Source organism: Oncorhynchus mykiss, chromosome 23 (assembly GCF_013265735.2).
Source record: "Oncorhynchus mykiss isolate Arlee chromosome 23, USDA_OmykA_1.1, whole genome shotgun sequence".
In the NCBI taxonomy this organism is placed as follows: domain Eukaryota; kingdom Metazoa; phylum Chordata; class Actinopteri; order Salmoniformes; family Salmonidae; genus Oncorhynchus; species Oncorhynchus mykiss.
Genome location: NC_048587.1, coordinates 28,043,092 through 28,064,016, shown reverse-complemented (window position 1 = coordinate 28,064,016; position 20,925 = coordinate 28,043,092). Strand labels below are relative to the sequence as shown.

The 20,925-nt window shown below is 41.6% G+C and overlaps 1 protein-coding gene across 5 annotated transcripts in view; it reads right to left on the bottom strand.

Annotated features, from left to right (window-relative positions):
- Nucleotides 1-20,925, bottom strand: part of LOC110502528 (protein bicaudal C homolog 1-B) — a 76,964-nt gene that overhangs the window by 14,238 nt on the left and 41,801 nt on the right. For 3 of the 5 annotated variants that reach the window (XR_002470343.2, XM_036960075.1, XM_036960077.1), the window contains 6 exons: nt 10,354-10,433; nt 8,966-9,127; nt 7,863-7,916; nt 5,396-5,578; nt 4,187-4,438; nt 2,147-2,278 (listed from right to left, as the gene is read on the bottom strand). Coding sequence is in view for 4 of the 5 variants with exons in the window: in XM_036960075.1 (XP_036815970.1) it covers nt 2,147-2,278; nt 4,187-4,438; nt 5,396-5,578; nt 7,863-7,916; nt 8,966-9,127; nt 10,354-10,433 (863 nt within the window). In the remaining variant the exon portion in view is untranslated. The remainder of the gene's footprint in view (nt 1-2,146; nt 2,279-4,186; nt 4,439-5,395; nt 5,579-7,862; nt 7,917-8,965; nt 9,128-10,353; nt 10,434-20,925) is intronic. The other 2 variants (XM_036960078.1, XM_036960076.1) reach the window with 1 other exon arrangement.

Below are 20,925 nucleotides of genomic sequence, written 5' to 3'. Positions count from 1 at the left end.
TGATCTGACCAGAAAACATCTTGGGCCCTAGCTGTACCATTACTCTAGTAAAGTAGCTCTGGATTTGACCACTGTCTACCATAAGCCACCTCCAAAGTCATTTTCGATTTGACAGTACGTCCAACTGGCCTCACAACGGCAGACCATGTGCAACCACGCCAGCCCAGGACCTCCACATACAGCTTTCTTAACCTGAGGGATCACCTGGGACCAGCCACTAGGACAGCCGATGAAACTGAGGAGTATTTCTCTGTTTTAAAGCCCTGTTGTGGGGAAAAACTAATTCTGATTGGCTGGAACTGGCTCCCCACAGTGGGTGGGCCTACACCCTCCCAGGCCCACCCATGGCTGCGCCCCAGCCCAGTCATGTGAAATCCATAGATTAGGGCCTAATTCATTAATTTCAATTGACTGATTTCCTTATATGAAATGTAAATGTGAACTGTAACCTGTAAAATCGTTGAAATTGCCGCATGTTGCATTTATATTTTTGTTCAGTATATGCCAATATATCTTACATTTTCTACCGATCTGCGTGCCAGTTATGGTTGAAATATCCACATTTTTGTGTAACGGTTTCATTTAAATTTATAATAACGTCTTCGATTTCTCAAATTCATTGTTATGTGCTTAATCAAAATTATATTTAAATCTAAATGAAAATGATACAAACCTAAAAAGTAACTTTTATTGCCATCTCGTACAATGCTGTGTAGTACTCCCTTCACAGAACAGAGCAAACTGGCCCTAACCAGAATAGAAAGAGGAGTGGGAGGCCCCGGTGCACAACTGAGCAAGGGGACAAGTACATTAGAGTGTCTGGTTTGAGAAACAGATGCCTCACTAGTCATCAACTGGCAGCTTCATTAAATAGTACCCACAAAACACCAGTCGCAATGTCAAGAGTGAAGAGGCGAATCCGGAATGCTGGCCTTCTAGACAGAGTTCCTCTGTCCAATGTATGTGTTCTTTTGCACATCTTAATCTTTTCTTTTTATTGGCCAATCTGAGATATGGCTTTTTCTTTGCAACTCTGCCTAGAAGGCCAGCATCCTGGAGTCGCCTCTCCACTATTGGGGGGTGGGGGGTATACAGAAGCCCTATTTGGTAAAAGACCAAGTCCATTTTATGGCAAGAACAGCTCAAAGAAGCAAAGAGAAATGCCAGTCCATCATTACTTTAAGACATGAAGGTCAGTCAATCTGGAAAAGGTCAAGAACTTTAAAAGATTCTTCAAGTGCAGTCGCAAAAACAATCAAGCGCTATGATGAAACTGACTGCCACAGGAAAGGAAGACCCAGAGTTCCTCTGCTGCAAAGGAGTTACCAGCCTTAGAAATTGCAGTGGAAATTGGTGGAAATCTGTCCTTTGGTCTTATGAGTCCAAATTTTTGATTTTTGGTTCTAACCGCCATGTCTTTGTGAGATGTTGAGATCATCCATTCACCTACTCTGCATGTGTATTTCCCACCGTGAAGCATGGAGGACGTGTTATGGTGTGGAGGTGCTTTGCTGGTGACACTGTCTGTGATTTATTTAGAATTGAAGGCACACTTAACCAGTACGGATACCACAAAATCAAATCAAACCACAGCATTATGCAGATACGCCATCCCATCTTGTTTGCGCTTAGTGGGACTATCATTTGTTTTTCAACATGACAAAGACACAACACACCTCCAAGCTGTGTAAGGGCTATTTGACCAAGAAGGAGAGTGATGGAGTGCTGCATCAGATGACCTGGCCTCCACATTCACCCAACCTCAACCCAATTGAGATGGTTTGGGATGAGTTGGACCGGAGAGTGAAGGAAAAGCAGCCAACAAGTGCTCAGCATATGTGGGAACTCCTTCAAGACTGTTGGAAAAGCCTTCCAGGAGAAGCCGAAATGCATTTCAGGTGACTACCACATGAAGCTGGTTGAGAGAATGCCAAGAGTGTGCAAAGCTGTCCTCAAGGCAAAGGGTGGCTACTTTGAACAATCTCAAATATATTTAGATTTGTTAAATACCTTTTTGGTTACTACATGATTCCATATGTGTTATTTCATAGTTCTGATTATTCAACAATGTAGAAAATAGTAAAATAAATTAAGAAAAACCTAATTGGGGTCAGCCCTAACTTGATGTTCATGTTTAGTGTGGTACCTTGCTTGGCTGCTTTGGTTTGGGCTTGATGCTGATGAAGACATCCAGCTGCTCCATCAGAGCTGTGATACACTGGGGCTCCACCTCGATGTCCTCTTTTATGTCAAACATCAGCACCAGGGGCAGGCAGCCCTGTGGAACACACATCATCACATCCTATGAAACAGACCCTTGTTAAAGAACAATCACCATGGGGCAGAGTTTCTCCTGACCAGACATTTAAATTACATGACATTTAAAAGTATCCCCACAACCCGAAAAGTTGAAAATTGCAGATTTGGTCACTGATAAGCACCTAAACTGGAACGCAGTGGCTGTACAGTTATTAACATGCTATATATGTTGTCAGAGCTCAGGGTCTCCACTTTACAGCGCTGTATGGGATTCAACTGACTGACGCTCTAAGCGTGAGCACCAAGCACAACAAGACGATGCCCCCATAGCAAAACATTTTTGTTGTCTGAGAAGGAGGACTCTATATTTTCTGAAAGATAAGAAATGTAAGATTATAATAAATACCGCTTTGATGTTATACAAGCAAACCACACACCCTTGAGTCCAAATCAGCGCTTCATATTACCAAATGATTAAGCTCAAGTCATTTACAGTATCATCATTTGTGATCGCTATGTTCGATGTACAGCTGCAAGGATGACATGGAATCATACCCTGGGTTGTTCTGAACAGAATGAGCTTATGTTTGTTGTATTGTGAAAGTTAGCTGCGGAACCTGCACCTGAATGCAATCCATAATATGCGCATCACAATTACCAACCGTTTCCCTAAAGTGCTTCTGAAAGCCTAACACTAAGATTGTATTGTATAACTTAGCTCGTCATGTTGGCAATAGAATAAGCTTTCAAATGATGCCCACCTGACCCCGACAGCGATTTATAATGGAATGTTTTTGGATTGCATAACCAACAACAGTAATTGTGTGATGGTGGGGATACAGGGCTGTGCTGCAAACAAATTGTGCTGCAAACAAATTGTGCACACTTTGGAGAGGTTTGCGTCCTCTTGGAGATACCAGTTAGACCTCTCACTCAAACCCTTGACATTTGTTTGTCTTATGTTGCACCTACCACATAATTTCCACTAATATTTTTTATTTTGTTACTAAATGTATCCAGAGTAGTTTCTGATTTTGTTATCGAGAAATGCCCAAGAAAAGCACAGTAAATGTAAAATGCACAATAAAAAATCCAGTGTAATGTTTGGAATCAGTCTTGTGTCAGGTGAACTGTTGTATCCTCACATTTGGTCTATCATTTCCCCATAACCTCCAGTGTTCTCCTTTCAATTGCTACCATGGTTATGCATATACTTCTCATATTTACTCTGTTTGAAACATTTTAATGTGGCCCTATCCATCCATATAGGACAATTGTCACAAGTGTAAAGGGTTGAGAGAAGCCTCAGTAGAAAAACAACCCTACTTGGGAAATTCCAAAACAATTGACCAAAACAGCCTGTTTTTCATGATCCCACCACGAACTCCTTCCTACTTTATATACAGCTGAGCGATAGAGGACTTCCCATTGTGTGTAATTAAATCAGTTTGGGCCAAGCTGGTGTTGACAGGCAGGGTCCGGAGCTGTAATTTACAGTCTGAGAGATGGTCTAAAGATGGCTCTCTGTGGGGGAGGCTCATCTCCTTGTCAAATGCCCAAAGGGGCGTCTTCTTGTGTGTCCCACTTCCCGACAGAGAAAAGTTAAGTTTACAAAACAATTTCTACATTTTTCTACTTTGGTTAAGACTGACGCCACAGACAAAGAACGGCTACACTGGCTAGCATAGCTGCTCTATATTATGGTTAACGTTTAAGCAGGATGCCAATAAGTTTTTTTTACCCAAAAGACAATTAAATGACCAACATATTACACATTTTCAACCCACATAGCTGATAAAGTGCCTTGGTCAGAGACAAAACAAAATAAAACTGTGGTTTAAATCAACAAAAATCCATATGCAGGGTAATTTTCCAACATAAACAAGGCAATTATTCTAATCTATACAAACCATGCATGGACACATACCATGAGGTACTGGCGCGCCAGGCAGACAGACTCGATGGTGCCCTGGATGTAGACCGTAGATTTCTTCTGGGGGCTGTTAGGGTCGGGGAAGTGGATCTGGGCTCCTGTTCTCTGGGTGATGTGTTTGATGTTGCTGCCGTTACGGCCCATCATGAAGAGGTGGTGCTGAGGGGCGATGTCCAGGTGGGTACTGACTGAGATGGCACTGGCAAGGCTTCCCGCCAAGTGCTCCAGCAGCATGGCAGTGCCCCTCTGGGATGAGAAGAAAATCACAAATCTATCAATTCAATCAGTAAATCTGCAGCATCTAGTAATATTTTGACTAGGATAAAAAAAAAAATATCTTAGTGTGTGGACAAATGCTCAAAGTTGAGTGAGTGACTGTGTGGATAGAACTTTCTACTAAAGTTACCTGGGGCAAGTCTGGGGCAAGGAAAAACACAGCTAAAATTAGATTAATTTGCACATCCAAATGTGGCAGAAGAGCAGGATTTGCTTCTCCCAAGAGCAAGTGAAACAACATTTCAACCATAGTTTACACCAAAGTAAACCACTGTTTTTCCATTTCACCAGGCAGCCGACAGAATTGTCGGATTCCCTGCCTCCTCTGCAAACAATCACTGGAGGAATTGGAAGGACTTCCAATGGAACTCCAGCCTTCAGCCACTGAGGCCAGCACAGCAATCCACAGTGGTTTTGGCAGACCTCTTTTACAGAGCAAGATCTCCAACCACTTAGCATACATACTCCCCCAAAACCCCAGCCCCGATCTGGCCAGCATCCCAAGACAAAATGAACCCTCTACCCATCCACTAACTCAACTCCCCCTAGGCTGGGTTGTACTGAAGGCCATAGTGAGGGTGGGTCAGCGGTAGGTGGGTGGAGGGGTCCAGGGATGTTGGATTGAAAGGCTCTAGGCACCAGCCATAGCTCTAAGGCCCAGGGTGGAGTGTGTGGGAAGGGGAGAGGAGGAGGGCGCTCCAGACAACTTATATTAGACATTTACTCAGGAGGGAGATTTACTTGCTCATGGGTTAGACAGTGCTTGGCTTTAAAAGCAACAGTACTGTAATTCCCACTAGGGAGCTGACCAAGCAACCCTCTGGTCACAGCAGTCCACTTCTCTAACCACAAAGCCCCAACCCCTGCTATTCTGTAAGTAGTGTGGTGTGTTGGTGGGTAGATGTGTGGGGTGTGGCCAGGCCTCACCTTGACGGCACTAGAGTTGTTCTGGGAGCCGCGGACCACTCCGGTGGTCCCGTAGAGACGTGTGGGGGGCTTGAAGGATACGGTGAGGTTGTAGGTCTGGGAGATGTGCTGCACTGTGGGGGAGCCTGGGTCAGGCTGCACGATGGCCGGCAACTCAAACGACAAAACTAGAGGGAGCAGCTCCTGAGAGAGATCGACGAATAGACAAAGATTGTGTGTGTGTGTGAGAGAGTGAGTGAGTGAGTGAGTGAGTGAGTGAGTGAGTGAGTGAGAGAGAGAGATGCATACAGTTATTGCCATCTTGCTATTACCATCATCATACTATTATTTTGCGAACTTTACACAAATGCCCTGTAGTAAGTAACAGAGTCCATTTGAATAGTGAAGACATAAGAGTAAAAACACATTTTGAGAGAGATCTCTTAACATAGGGTAGAGGCATGTGCACATCTACATAGACATAACATGTCCCACTTCAGCTGGGTTGTGGCCAAACACGGCATAGAAATGTTAATAAAAACCCTTGGTGTCTATCACAACGCGTTGAACTGTGCCAATACTCAGTAGGGACCTAACGCGTTACGCCCTTCATCAGGCACATGCTACAGCACACTTCCATTAGGAGCCGATTAAACATACAGTACAACGCTGTAGTAGCAGATCATGTCTGCTCCTAGACGGTCTGTTGATATTCAGACTGTAAATGTTAAGGTCAAGTCACTAAATCATACATCAAGTCACGCCATCAAAGAGAAGAGACCAGACTAAAAGTGGACCCCATCACTCAAATCACAGCAGTCATTCAAACAGCCTGGAGGCGCCAGATTTTGCTGTAAAGTTCATACATACACTTAAGTCTACTCGTGTACGCGCACGCACACACTTATCCAAACACTCCGTCTTGGGCAGTGCGCCATAGCTTAGGCTGCCAGAGAAGGGCATACAGCATGAATTACACTGACCAAAGAAATGAGCCCATGATTAATCCCATATGTTTCTGGGCCTACTTTTATATCACATTTCAGGGGTTCCACTGTTAAGGCAGAGATATTTAGGTCAGTGAGAAGGGAAACACAGAGAGGACAAACAGTACGGCCCCAACCAGGCTATGAATGAAGAATGGCTCAGACAGAGCTGACATAAGCTTTTTAAAACAGGTCTTCCTGGCAACTTTAAGCTTCATATTTATTCAATCTGAAGGTGTGCGTGAGTTCTGCAGACAAGGGCAGAAAGGCAAATATTGCAGAAAGGCAAATATTGTATAAAGACTGTATAACAACTACATAAATCACGGACAAAGCTACAGACTAAAACTTTCATCATACACCATCACGTCTTCAAGGGCTGCAGTACAACTCAACTTTACCCTTCCCTTCAAAACACCTCTAACAAAGACCTGGCACAAACAAACTATAGCGAAGGTAAAAACCCATCTAATCACTGTTTTGGTCACATGCAGAGAGGGATGAGGCCACCCAGGACCATTTACTTTTAACCCAAACAGTACAGAGTCAGATCCGGAGCAAACAAACTATGAAAGGTTTATATCGAAGTGGCAACTGACAGTGATTTGTTCCTTTTCATTCATTTCTTATGGCAGCCAACATAGATATCAGTGCGAAGCAAAGTAGGGCTTGTATTTGGGTGAAGGGATGGAGGGTTGCTAGACGTTTGGGATGAGGGTCGCTGGGCAGGTGTTAATACTGTATGTGGGGTGGCTGTACAGATGTCATATGGTTGGTGAGTAGTTGTACTAAGTGGTATGAGTAAGAACAGTGTACAGGTTTGGGTAGTGGGCAGTAGCTGGGCTGCTGTTTGAAAAGAGGGGTGCTGAGTGATTGGGTGGACTGGTGGAGTATGGCTGCTAGTGTTTGTCTTTGGGAGGAGAGGATTCATGTCGCTATTACAGCTTATTTTCTAAACCCCTTCCTACAACAATGGTACGCTCAAACATTACTAAATTCAATTGGTTAACTTTTTTAATCAAGGAAGTGCATGAACTCGGTTGCTCCCTGTTGCCTGTGAAAACCCAATCACGTGTGCTCGCACTCTTGCGCTCTACTTTCTTCTCCCTCTTTCTTTCCTTTCTCATTGAGCTTATTTGTCTTGGTCCACTTGGAAAGAAAGCACATGCGTGTGAAGAATTGTGATGGCGGGAAGGTCTGGACGGCAGAGGCTCACACGAGCAGAATGGCCCACCGCCCTCTGAGCTGGAGCTGAATCTGAGGCGAGCCGAGCACCCTCTACAAGGCCAGACGCACTGTGTGCTGGGTTTGAACTGTTTCCTATGTGCCCTGTGCCACATGGGCTTTGGCCAGAGCATTACCTTGGAGTTCACAGGCTCCACAGCTATCACATGCAGTTATACGACAACTAAAGGATGACTGTAGTGACACAGGCTTACAATATAACAGCCTGTTCCGAGTTCAGACCTCATAGACCTCCATAGAAATGACATCCAACTTACCCTAATTTTGGCTCGAGCTGCCTCTACCCCTCCTGGCTGACCTGCAATGGACACCTGTTCAGATGGAGCGACAGAAGTCATTGTTATAGTTTAGATATTACGGTTACATCAAAACTAGAATCTAAAACTGGAATCAAAACTGGAAAAAAAGGAAAAAGCTTAGAGCCAAAGCTCTTCTCTCTTATTTCCATTTGGTCCAGTCATTCTAATTTCCATAGCTTATGTTATGTTTTTATCAAAACCCAATCAGAATAACATCATAAAGAGAAAAATTGTTTTGTAGGCTTTTACCATATTTAAAAACCCCAACCCGTAATTTCAAAAATTGCCTTTCAACACTTCACATCCTGAATGCGTGCCTGCAATTAAAATAATTGCGACAGAAATCTAAAAAGGAGATAAATGCCTTCATTAGATATCCTGCCAGCAGAGCAGTAATCTCTCTCCTCCTCTCTTCCTTTTCAAGCCTTTCATCGGTAACTCACCATAATGGAGTAAGGCATGCGCTGACCCAAAGAACCATAACTTCTGCCAACTTTAATCAGCACTTCTGAACAAATTAAGCCTCAGTATTTGAGACCAGCCAGTACCATCTAGTTTGGGTCAGCACTGCCTCCTCACACAAATGCATGCACACACACTGGGTTTGAGGTACAAGGTGTTCAAGGTAAGGGATAGCTTGCAAAGTTTGGTGTGTGATTGCATGACACATGCGAAGAGTTTGCCAGCTTGCCTCCTCCAGAGGTGTATGTAAATGGAAATTACAGCCGCTTCCAACTGCTTGTCTATCCAATCCAGCCCAAACACACTGGCTTCCTATGGCACAGCCAATCAAAACAGCCAATTACAGCAGCTCTCCGCAACATGGTCATTTAAAGCCACTCTAGCAACTAACAAATGGGACATACTCAAATGAGAACAAACCAGTTTAATATGTGGTTAAAATAGTAAATACAGGTGAATAAAGCCTGTGCAAACAGAGAACCTTTGACAGACCCACACAAATGTGGTTAATGATGGCACAGCACATTCATTCGTATTCAGTCTATCAGAACCTGTGTACATTGCTAATTGTACATATACAGTGGTGTCTCTCTCCGTACCTGGTTGCTCTTCTCCGCCTGATTGTTGCGGTTGGAGTCGGGGAAGTGGATGTGGCAACCCGTGTCCTCCATCACCTTCTTGATGTTGTTGCCTCCCTTGCCGATGACGTGGGAGTGCTCTGTGTGGGACACGTCCATCTTAAGGGTTACCCTGTTAGTCTGCTGGAGGAGAGGAAGGAGGGGGAGACACTCTTCTTAAGCATGGCCTGCCATACAATGTACTTAATAATACTTAGTGAATGATATGATAGAAATCTTACATGCATAAATATTCAATTCTATACCACATATAACTGTAAATCATGGCAATATTGTGAATATTGACACAGCTTGAATAACCCTCGGCTAGTAAGCCGAAGACAAATAGGATGCATCTCTAACACCAAGACCCTTGCTCTGGTCCGACACCACTGCCAGGCAGATGGGTCCACCATGAGAAGCTCCACTTAGAGAGGCATGAGGACTATAACCAATCATATCAAACATAAACCCTTTCAGATGGCTAATTACACAGAGAGCTAAAGCAGATGAGCCTAAAAGTATGTTAAATATTTCAAAAAAGTTTCATTCGACAAATCCATTGCTATAAAATGGCGACTTTTTTTATTTGTATTTTTCATTTTACCTTTATTTAACTAGGCAAGTCAGTTAAGAACCAATTCTTATTTTCAATGACGGCCTAGGAACAGTGGGTTAACTGCCTAATCATGGTTGTTTCATGTTGAACTCATTGGGGTGAAATATGTGAATACATTCAGTTGGACAACTGACCAGGTATCCCCTTTATGGAGGCAATCATGTGTTGACTGTGTGCAGAGAAAATACTTGTTTAGAGTGTTAGGATAAAACCTGCCCACAGGGGGTGCTATGGTGTGCCCATTTTGGGATGTGGATTTTTGTTGCCATAGAGACAGGACATGCACCATGCCGAGCCAATACACACTCAGGAAATTAAGTACTGGCCATCTTGGTGGCAATTCATATCACACGTCTGAGAAAGCCGCCTGTCATTTGAACTCTGTTGGAGATGGAGTGAGTGAGCCAAATAAGGTGTGAGAGAGAGGGAAAATGGACTGGGAAAGATGTGGAAGGGAGTTATTTTCTAAAATGGTGGACCCATGCCACCTCGGTGAGATCCACAGGGCCCCTTACTCTCCATTCATCTCACTTTGCCTCCATCAATCCATTTCTCAGTGTGTTACCAAGCCACTCAAATAGAAACAGAACCAATTAGGAAGTAAACCAAGGTTTCTTAGGGCATGAAATGACAGCCAGAGACACTCACTGGATACATCTGTGACTACCATCCCCTAGTTGATAAATTACCAATGTCAGTATTGGTGTTGCCATGAGAACAAAACAAACACCTTTCCATCATTCATACGCACCTTTGTGTCGAGGACTGACATGATTCGGTCTTTGGCTTCCCTCACATTGTCTCTCTTTCCACAAACCTTAATGTGTGGATCTGAAGGGAGAGACGTGATGGAGAGGTTGAGATTGAGGTACGGAGAGAACAAAAGGAGACAGAAAGAGGTTATGAAGAGATTATATCATCACCTTTTCCCAAGACTGTACACCAGGTGAATGCATTGATGGCATTCATGATTATGACATCAGACAAAACACTTGAGGTAAATGCTAATTTCAGATGTGCCAACTCTCATTATGGGCTGTTACACAGAAATGTTGGATCAATTGTGTGATCCCCCCCGAACATTTAGAAAGTTTGCATGGAAAATAGACAACAATTGCCTGCTAGGGTGCGTTTCCGTTTAACTATCTTGTGTCGATAAAAACAGCTGGACGTATGCTCAATGCTCACGACTGTAGAGTCCATTTGGCCGTGCGGCAAGCCAGGTCCTAGGAGCCCCCTGTGTTGACTGTATGGAGGGGCAGGAAGTCAGTTAAGCTCCTTCCAGGAATCTCCCTCCCCCCACACACCACAAATAGCTCAGATTTACTGTACTCCTACAGAAGAAAATATTTATATTTAGAGTTCACTTAGACACTTTTTAACCTATTGACATTTGTTGGGTTTAGAGATTTTAGAGCTGTTGAGCAGGAAAATGCAGATAAAAGCCTATACTGTTAAACAGAATAGTACATGGAAATGTAGGTAATGACTGAAAGAAACAGTGTGTTATACTGCGCTGTATAGACCTAACACCACAACAAACTCCAATTACACAAACCAAACAGAAACTCTCCATAGAGTTTGGGGCGGCAGGTAGCCTAGTGGTTAGAGCGTTGGATTTTTTTTTTAAAAAGAGTCACAAAACAAAAAGTGAGGGGAAAGCACATGAACTGGCCCTGATCCCCACTGAGGAGAGATCTGGGTTGGCTTGGCTCTGGAATGCTGCTGCAGGGAAGCGTTTAGGAGCCTCTGTGCTCTACGTTTTACGGGCCTATGGGGGGATTGTGGGAGCAGTGGAAGGCTGTGTGGATCTCGTCAGTGTGACATGGGACTCTCGTGGCCTCAACGCTGAGGTGAGATCACAGAAGGGTGAAAAAACAGCTGTGAGACGATATTTTGTTCCCCACAAAAACAACCCAAAAGCCTCTCAAGTCCACAATGGGTTACATCACGATAGGAGTGGGTGCCGTCATGGACAGAAAAACAAAGTAAAATCACAGCAGTATTAGAAGAGACCCTCACAGCTTTGGTTTCAGGAAACGTTCCAAACACACAGCTGTGACTAGAGACCAGCAGAGGGTGTTGGCCTTCCGCTCCCCTACCCATCTGGCACTCATTACATTAGGGGGCTAAATTAGTGTTGCTATGTGTGATGTTAAACACCCCCACATTTTTTAAGTGTGACGCGTGTACTCTTATGATTGATTGTGGAATAGAAAATGAACACCCTAAGTCTTAATTTGGCACACCAAACATTCAGAAATACATACAATATGACAGCTGAGAAAAAAGGTCTTGGAAGTTGACACTTGACACAAAAGAAACCATTTGACCCCTCTCTGCTTACCGTCAACGATAATGACTTTTTCCAGAATGGGTTTACATTATTTAAAGCCAGGCACCACAGGCTAAAATATAATTTTTGCATCTACTTATCCATTTAGATTTTTTTTGGGGGGGGTATTTAGGTCCATTCTTCTTATTTTCAAGAAGAAAAAATAAGTGTCAAAAAGTTCAATATAAATTTATATTTTCATTTGTTTATACTACCGTCAAACTTTCAGGAATTGTAACCACTTTCAAATGGACATGGATCCATAATTTCATAGAATGTAACAAACTGGACTACATACATTAGTAACTTACTTTGAAGAGACGGTGACTGATTGAGTCTAATAGGCGTTTGGCAGTGTAAATCCATTGTACTTGGTCTTTAAAGCAGGAATCACCGCAGCTGAAACAAGAAAGTATTTTCCCTCACCTTGATTCGGTAAAAAGCTTGATCTCTCTTTTGTTGCTGATCATTTTCCTGCACTGCAGGTAATGCAAACTTGTAGTGTATTAGAGGTTTAATAAGGCTTCTACAGTTTGTAATTTCCACTTAAAAATGTCAGACTTGCTTGATTTGCCCTGACGAAAAATGTCTCAACCCCTACAAAAAATGCCCATTAATTATAATCCACAAAATAATCCATATTTCTTTACACTGCAGGATTATTTACCTGCTGTAGCAAACTGGCTCAAATTAAGATCCTACATCTGTAGACATCACTATGGATACAAGGACTGGATATATAAAATATCAAAATTATAGTTTTTACTATGTTTTAGGTCTATATAGTGTTTGTTTACATTTACTTTGTTTACAAACATTGAAGTAAAACAAGCGTATACATTCGGCTGTTATGGGGTACGACAGTTGAACTAAGTTCATTAGCCATTTATAAGTTATATTCTTCAAGAATCAATGGGTACATATCATTCATTTATATGCCCAAAAATGGATGTATCAACTGCAGATTGCCCCTTTAACTGCCATTTCCCAAAAGTCAGACTCTTCCCACACGTCAAAACATTTCTCAGTCTCAGAAGCATCTGCATTCACCAAATTCTACGTGGCTATTCTTAAACATATTCTCCAGACTTGAACAAAGGGAATTGTTGATATGCTGTCAAAACACTTTTATCGATTACATTTTCTTTTTAAAAGCGTACCTTTATTATTTTACAGATAGAAAAAAGAAAAAATAATTCATCCACAATCTGCTATGTATAAATCCAGTCCTGGAGTGTCTTAACATAATAAAAGCTAAATATTTCGGCTGAATTCATCTGGTGTCCAGAAAAATGTATTTGCATGATATGCAAATACATTTTATGTCTTGTTTGTTTTACAATAAAAAATATTTTGCATCTTCAAAGTGGTAGGCATGTTGTGTAAATCAAATGACACAACCCCCCCCAAAATCCATTTTAATTCCAAGTTGTACGGCAACAAAATGAGAAAAATGCCAAGTGGGGGTGGGGGCTGAATACTTTCGCAAGCCACTGTATTAGTATACTATTTCAGAAAAAAAAGATAATCAAAAAAACATTTTATTTGTGTCTACATTCAACTGGTAAAAGTTGACTGTGAAAATGATCTGATTAGGGTGTGGTGCCTGGCCTTAAAAAGGGAGTGACCAGGGCCTCCCGAGTGGTGCAGTGGTCTAAGGCACTGCATCACAGTGCTTGAGGTGTCACTACAGACCTGGATTCAATCCCGGGTTGTGTCACAATACAGCACAAGACAAATATTCAAGAAAAACAACTAAATTCTTTAATAACAAGGTCCCCAATCAATATTTTCAATTGCCTGAGCGGCACCAGAACATCCAATTGTATTGCATTTTGTAGTTGGTTCCCTGCAATGAGCGCCTTTAAAATTAAAAGTGGATTTCCCTAGTTCGGTGAAGACCCAAGGAACCTCAAGAGAACCAAAACCATTCACAAGGTTGGTTATCTCATATTTTAATATTTTAACAGCAACATTAGGGAAGTCGGAAGCTTGTGCAGTGGAGCTTTGTAAACAAAAAATTAAGTGATCTACAGGACTAATGAGGAGCAGCCAACCTTTTGATACAAGACATAGTGGTGATCATTAAAACTGTCACCTGTGATAAATCAAAGGGCACTATGGTAGACAGTATCCAAAGGTTTAAGAGTAGTGGCTGCTGCAATCTGGTAAATGGTGTCACCATAGTCAAGACCTGGCAGGAAAGTTGACTGTACAATCTGCTTCCTGCTATTTAGGGAGAGGCTAGATCTATTTCCAAAAAATAAGCCCACTTTAAAATCATAGCTTTTTAACTAGTTCATTCATACGCCTTTTAAAACAAAGTATTTTTCAATCCAACTGCCCAGATATTTATAGGTGGGAATCCGATCGTTGGGAGAACAATGCAATGAATAAATATGTAGACTAGCATATTTTTTTTTGCGAGAATTAGAATACATATATTTAGTCTTGCCCGCATTAAGTACACATTTTAAACCAACCAGGGCTTTCTATGAGGCAACAACAACAAAGTCAGATTGCAGCTCTAACATAGCATGGTCAATAGTTGGGGCAATGGCATACATAACAGTGTAGTCTGCATACAGAATGAATAGATAGACCAATAATATTTATGTAAATAGTAAAGCGAACAGGTCCCAATACCAATCCCTGCAGTACACCTTTAGCAATATACAGGAAACCAGACTTGGCACCATCAGTAATCACGCATTGTGTCCTATCTGACAGATCATTCTCAAACCACTTGCAAGAAGCCTGATCCAGGCCTATTTGAGCCAGCCTTTGAATTAGAACATAATGGTCAACAGTGTCATAAGCCTTGGAAAGGTCTATAAATAAGGCAGCACAACATTTTTTTATGATCTAGATGATGTGTTAATTTACATTTCTTAGAACACATAGCAAACTTTTGAACAAATAAAACCTGACTGGTACACATTTAAAAACAGAATAGGAAGTTTCAAAAGTTATTAGCTGAGAGTTGGCCTGTGATTCAGAAGGATCTCCTCTGTGTAGGGGGAGGACTGAACATGTCACCCTCCCTAGGAGAGGCGGTGACCTTGACAATTTATTGTTAAAACGAGAGGCTGCCTGGATCTTTAATTTAAAAACCCTTGCTACCTTCGGTCTCAACATAGACTTTGACCTGAAACCATTCTTGTGATTCTGCTATTCATTGAAAATGTCTCTAGGCCTCTGTAGCCAAATTGTATCGATGATCATATGCGATCATTCACGCTTTTTGTATGTTAGTTTTATATCTAATAATTAACCAATGATATCAGGCCACACCCGGCTATGATTACATACACCTGTGTGTGTCCTTTGACACTATATAAAACTAGTGACCAGCAGTGTATGTCATCATACCCTGAAGAAGACAGCTTGCCTGTCGAAACGTTGGATATTAGGTTATTCAATTATTGCATCTGAGCTGCTAGAGTATGCAGCTTTTTTTCTTTTCTACTCAGCTAGCCAGCACCTCGCCTAAACAGGTGGGCGTTTCTTTCGCCTCCCATTTGCCTAAAGTACCATTCAAAAGCTCGGAATTAAGTCAATTTGGCTCAAGGTACCCTTTTTTTACATCCGCAAAATGACAAAGAAATATTGGGGAAAGAATGGGGGCTGAACCAACGTAAAACGTTGGAAGTTGATACCGGTTTAATCGCTGTGCTGCTGTCCCGAAAAGCGAAACATTTTCAAAATGATTCCCGCGTGTAAAGAGCGTGCACCTTGACCGAATGCCATGAATCTAGACTACTCCCTCGAGTAGTGTTGATAAGTAGAGAATAAAGCCATATTTACACTTTTACCTTTGATTGGGCTACGTGTTGCCTTTGAGCACTCTGGCAGGACATATCTTTTCCTAAACTTTAAGTGCGAGCATGGCCATAGTCCACTTCAGCAGGAGAGGAATGGCTCCAAGCCTTATACACGTGCATAGACATTGTAAACACTGCTTCGCGAACTTGGAAACGATTAATTTGTCATATCATTGCGAATAGAGAGATTGATAGTATTCGTTTGTCAATAAACTTAGTTTGCCTGAGCAAACCCCACACTCCCCCTTCCTAAGTGTGTGGAGGTTGACTAATCTGTATGTAACCATTTCAAATGTTGTTCTGATATATGTCGCGTGACATTTCGCTGCGCAACTTCATAATGAGTAGGCCAAATACTTTTTTTTGCCTTGTCACAAGGCTTGGTCTGACCTAGGCGCTGCGGATATGCTCTATCGTTTTTTATATTTGCAACTTTTTACAGGTGTTTACAGTGCCTTCATAAAGTATTCAAACCCCCTTTACCTTTTTAAAATGTTGATTGAATATTAAAACAACCAGGGTCAAGCACCCTGCCCAAGGCCACGTCGAAAAATCTCCCACCAAGTCAAATATTGTGTGTAGATGGGTGAGAAAAAAACGATTTAATCACTACTGAATTCAGGCTGTAACAACAAAATGTGGAATAAATCAAGGGGTATGAATACTTTCTGAAGGTGCTGCATGACAAGTCACCACTCTGTGGCCATGTGTGGAGTGTAGTGATAAAGGGCAAAAAGGTGTTTAAAAAGCTACCCATGAATGAAGTCTTCCATTTTCATGCCTGGATGTCATTAATGACCAATTGATAGGCTACTGTTGTAATACCACAGATAAGCGCACTATACCGTATATTCTCTACAGAAGGAAGTAGATCGTTCATTTGGGTAACACCAAGTATAAAACAATGTAGGAAAGAAGAGTTAAATACAATCCAATGCTGTCAATTCAAGATGGATAGTAAGAGCATTTCCCACACTAAATGTGTAAGGACAGTGACCATTTATTCTCATGGTGAAATGTTCTGGTAAAGTGTAATATTAGCCTAAGATACTGTTTCTCCTATGAATCACTGACAGAATATTTATGATTCCAGAAAGTGGTACAAATAGTTTGTTTTGACAACTCCCAATTTAAAAATGATTGACTTTCAGATAGCTGGTGATTCAAATGTAAACATAATGGAGAAGCAAAATGGCATGGGTATCCATCATTTGTCTCCTGTAGATGTGTTGATGGCTAACCTCAGCTCAAACTCACAGGTGTACGACATCCAGTCATTGTGGGTAGATGTCAGGGTTGATTACAGTACCTAGACGATAGAGTACTCTCTCCCCTCCAGCTGTTAAGCAGAAAGGGTCACAAATACATGTATTTTTTCCTCCAAATGCACAAAAATGCAGTGCATGCACCCATGAGATAACTGGAAGAGATCAGCGGACATTGTTCATACCGCTCCGTTTGGAATATATAATACTAAAAGGCTGATAGCCAACAAATCATAGGGCTGAATATAAATGGACAAACTGTTCTTCCGATGTAAGTTAGTTTTGTGAATGAGCTCAAGAGGTTGACTAGGAGTAGAAGAGCTGTTAAAAAGATTTAAGGCTGTCCGACTCAAAACAAATCTTAGTAGAGCGAGAGTGGTCTGTTCTTTCGACCAATCGATTGGTCAACATTTTAAAAACGTGTATTTTTTTTCAATATATAGATGTAACAGTTTTGCTTCCGCCCCTACCTGGGCTCGAACCAGGGACCCTCGGCACACAAACAACTGTCTCCCACGAAGCATCGTTACCTATCGCTCCACAAAAGCCGCGGCCCTTGCAGAGCAAGGGAAACAACTACTTCAAGGTCTCAAGAGCGAGTGACTTCACCGATTGAAAACGCTATTAGTGCGCACCCCGCTAACTTGCTAGCCATTTCACACTGGTTTCATAGACACAACCCGTGTTTCAATAAAATCAACTACTTGTAGGCTACTGAGGTTGTCTAATGCTTTAAGCACTGCGATTAAAAATGAAGACACAAATTACTAAAGAGGGAGGGAGCCGAGATCAATATAGCCTAACCAGAAGAACAAAAACCTGTTCCCGACCCTCCTCGTTCTACAATCTTTTCCATTTGGAGTGCCAAGTTATCGTACCATTTCTACATGCCAGTTATGATTTTCGTGGAACAGTTACATTTAATTTAATAGTCTTCATATCTCAAAATCAATGACATGTCATGTGGTTAATATAAATTATATCTAAATGAAAACGATACAAATCTAAAATAAACTTCTATTGCCATTGCCAACATGTAAAAATAGCCTACATAAAGCCAACAAATAAGAACATTGCAGCCAGCAGGTTGAAAATATCCTGATAAAAATAAATACCCATTCAATCACATTGGCTAAGCATGGCCTGTCTGCAAGGAACTTTAAACATTGTATCAACTATTGTATTAATTGGTGCAGCCCAAAGCTCATGCTAGCAAACTTGTAACATTGTATAAAATATGCTGGGCCCTTAGAGTTTCCCTGCCAGTGAGCTCGGACAGACACAGCTGTAGGCTATTTGCGCAAGGGATAAGAAGTAATCAGGTAGGACGATTTTATGATCTTTCCACCAGATCAGAGCATGAAGACTTTTCAAATAGGCTACATTGTGGAACTATTGTCATTCTCAATGGATATAAAAACATACTTTGTTGACTTGCTGTTTGAGGCAAAGAAAAAATACTTTGAAAAGCTCCACAGTGATGGTGAGTTAAGACAATCAGAAATAGTATCAGATCCCCAAATGGGCACATTTATAGGCCTACATTTGTGAGCAGGCCAGGTAGCCTAGGCCTAGTTATATGTGTAATCAGGTGCGTGTCCTTACTCCAGATGGACAGGAGCGCTACAAACAAAAAGACAATGAACACATTGACAACTTGTAAATGGAATGAAATAAACCAAAATTTGTAGCCTAGGTTGTGTGCTCTGCAAACAACGTGTCCACTCCTACAGTACAATGACAATGGTAAGACGGTAATAATAAATTGAATGCTTTAACAGAAACGACATTAACCAAACAAACATTGTAGATTAGAAATGTACTACTGGTGATACTGGTGTGCCATCCCTGCGGCCTTCACAATGGATTAGTTCACCCAGACAGGCGTGAATTAAACAGGTGTCTCATGTGCCATCATTTAAAAACACACACACACACACACACACACACACACACACACACACACACACACACACACACACTGCCCTGCGAAAGTATTCGGCCCCCTTGAATTTTGCGACCTTTTGCCACATTTCAGGCTTCAAACAGAAAGATATAAAATTGTATTTTTTTGTGAAGAATCAACAACAAGTGGGACACAATCATGAAGTGGAACGACATTTATGATCACTCTGGATGAACTGCAGAGATCTACAGCTGAGGTGGGAGACTCTGTCCATAGGACAACAATCAGTCGTATATTGCACAAATCTGGCCTTTATGGAAGAGTGGCAAGAAGAAAGCCATTTCTTAAAGATATCCATAAAAAGTGTAGTTTAAAGTTTGCCACAAGCCACCTGGGAGACACACCAAACATGTGGAAGAAGGTGCTCTGGTCAGATGAAACCAAAATTGAACTTTTTGGCAACAATGCAAAACGTTATGTTTGGCGTAAAAGCAACACAGCTGAACACACCATCCCCACTGTCAAACATGGTGGTGGCAGTATCATGGTTTGGGCCTGCTTGTCTTCAGCAGGGACAGGGAAGATGGTTAAAATTGATGGGAAGATGGATGGAGCCAAATACAGGACCATTCTGGAAGAAAACCTGTTGGAGTCTGCAATAGACCTGAGACTGGGACGGAGATTTGTCTTCCAACAAGACAATGATCCAAAACATAAAGCAAAATCTACAATGGAATGGTTCAAAAATAAACATATCCAGGTGTTAGAATGGCCAAGTCAAAGTCCAGACCTGAATCCAATCGAGAATCTGTGGAAAGAACTGAAAACTGCTGTTTACAAATGCTCTCCATCCAACCTCACTGAGCTCGAGCTGTTTTGCAAGGAGGAATGGGAAAACATTTCAGTCTCTCGATGTGCAAAACTGATAGAGACATACCCCAAGCGACTTACAGCTGTAATCGCAGCAAAAGGTGGCGCTACAAAGTATTAACTTAAGGGGGCTGAATAATTTTGCACGCCCAATTTTTCAGTTTTTGATTTGTTAAAAAAGTTTGAAATATCCAATAAATATCGTTCCACTTCATGATTGTGTCCCACTTGTTGTTGATTCTTCACAAAAAAATACAGTTTTATATCTTTATGTTTGAAGCCTGAACTGTGGCAAAAGGTCGCAAAGTTCAAGGGGGCCGAATACTTTCGCAAGGCACTGTACATACATACATACATACATACATATATCAAAAAATAATTGTGTAAACTCATCAACTTCTGGGTCAAGTTCAGGAAGTTGTTTTGGGATTTCACATCTGGCATGAAGATGCACACTAGCATTCCATTGGGGTCAACAAAGGGGGCATGTCGAAACCGCCCCCCCCCCCCAAAACAAGCTTTAAATAGCAGTAGTATTTTATTGGCAGTGCACTGGAATTTCAGACATTACATGCAGATAACTCCTAACTCAACATCCCTCGTGCAAATTCTGACCAGAGAGAAAAGTAGGTTTCATCTTTAAACATAAGTGTTTTTAAAGTAAGTGGTGAAACAATGAATGCTGCTGCGACCTTGATATACATGTCCCCTCTATAATTACTTCCAGTGGTGTAAAGTACTTAAAAGTAGTACTTTAAGTACTTAAGTATTTTAACTTAAATACTATCTGTACTTTACTTTTGATATTTTCGAACTTTTTCTCCACCACATTCCTAAAGAAAATATGTACTTTTTACTCCAAATACAGTACATTATGCCTGACACCCAAAAGTACATTTCAAATGCTGAGACAGGGCAGCAATATGGTACAATTCATGCACCTATAACTTTGTCATCCCTACTTCCTCTGTCTGGCAGACTCCCTAAACACAAATACTGCATTTGTAAATGATGTCCAAGTGTTGGAGTGTGCCCATCTGTCCATAAACAAGACATTTGGTGTATAACTTTTACTCAAGTATGACAATTAAGTACTTTTCCTACCACTGTACTTAAGCACATT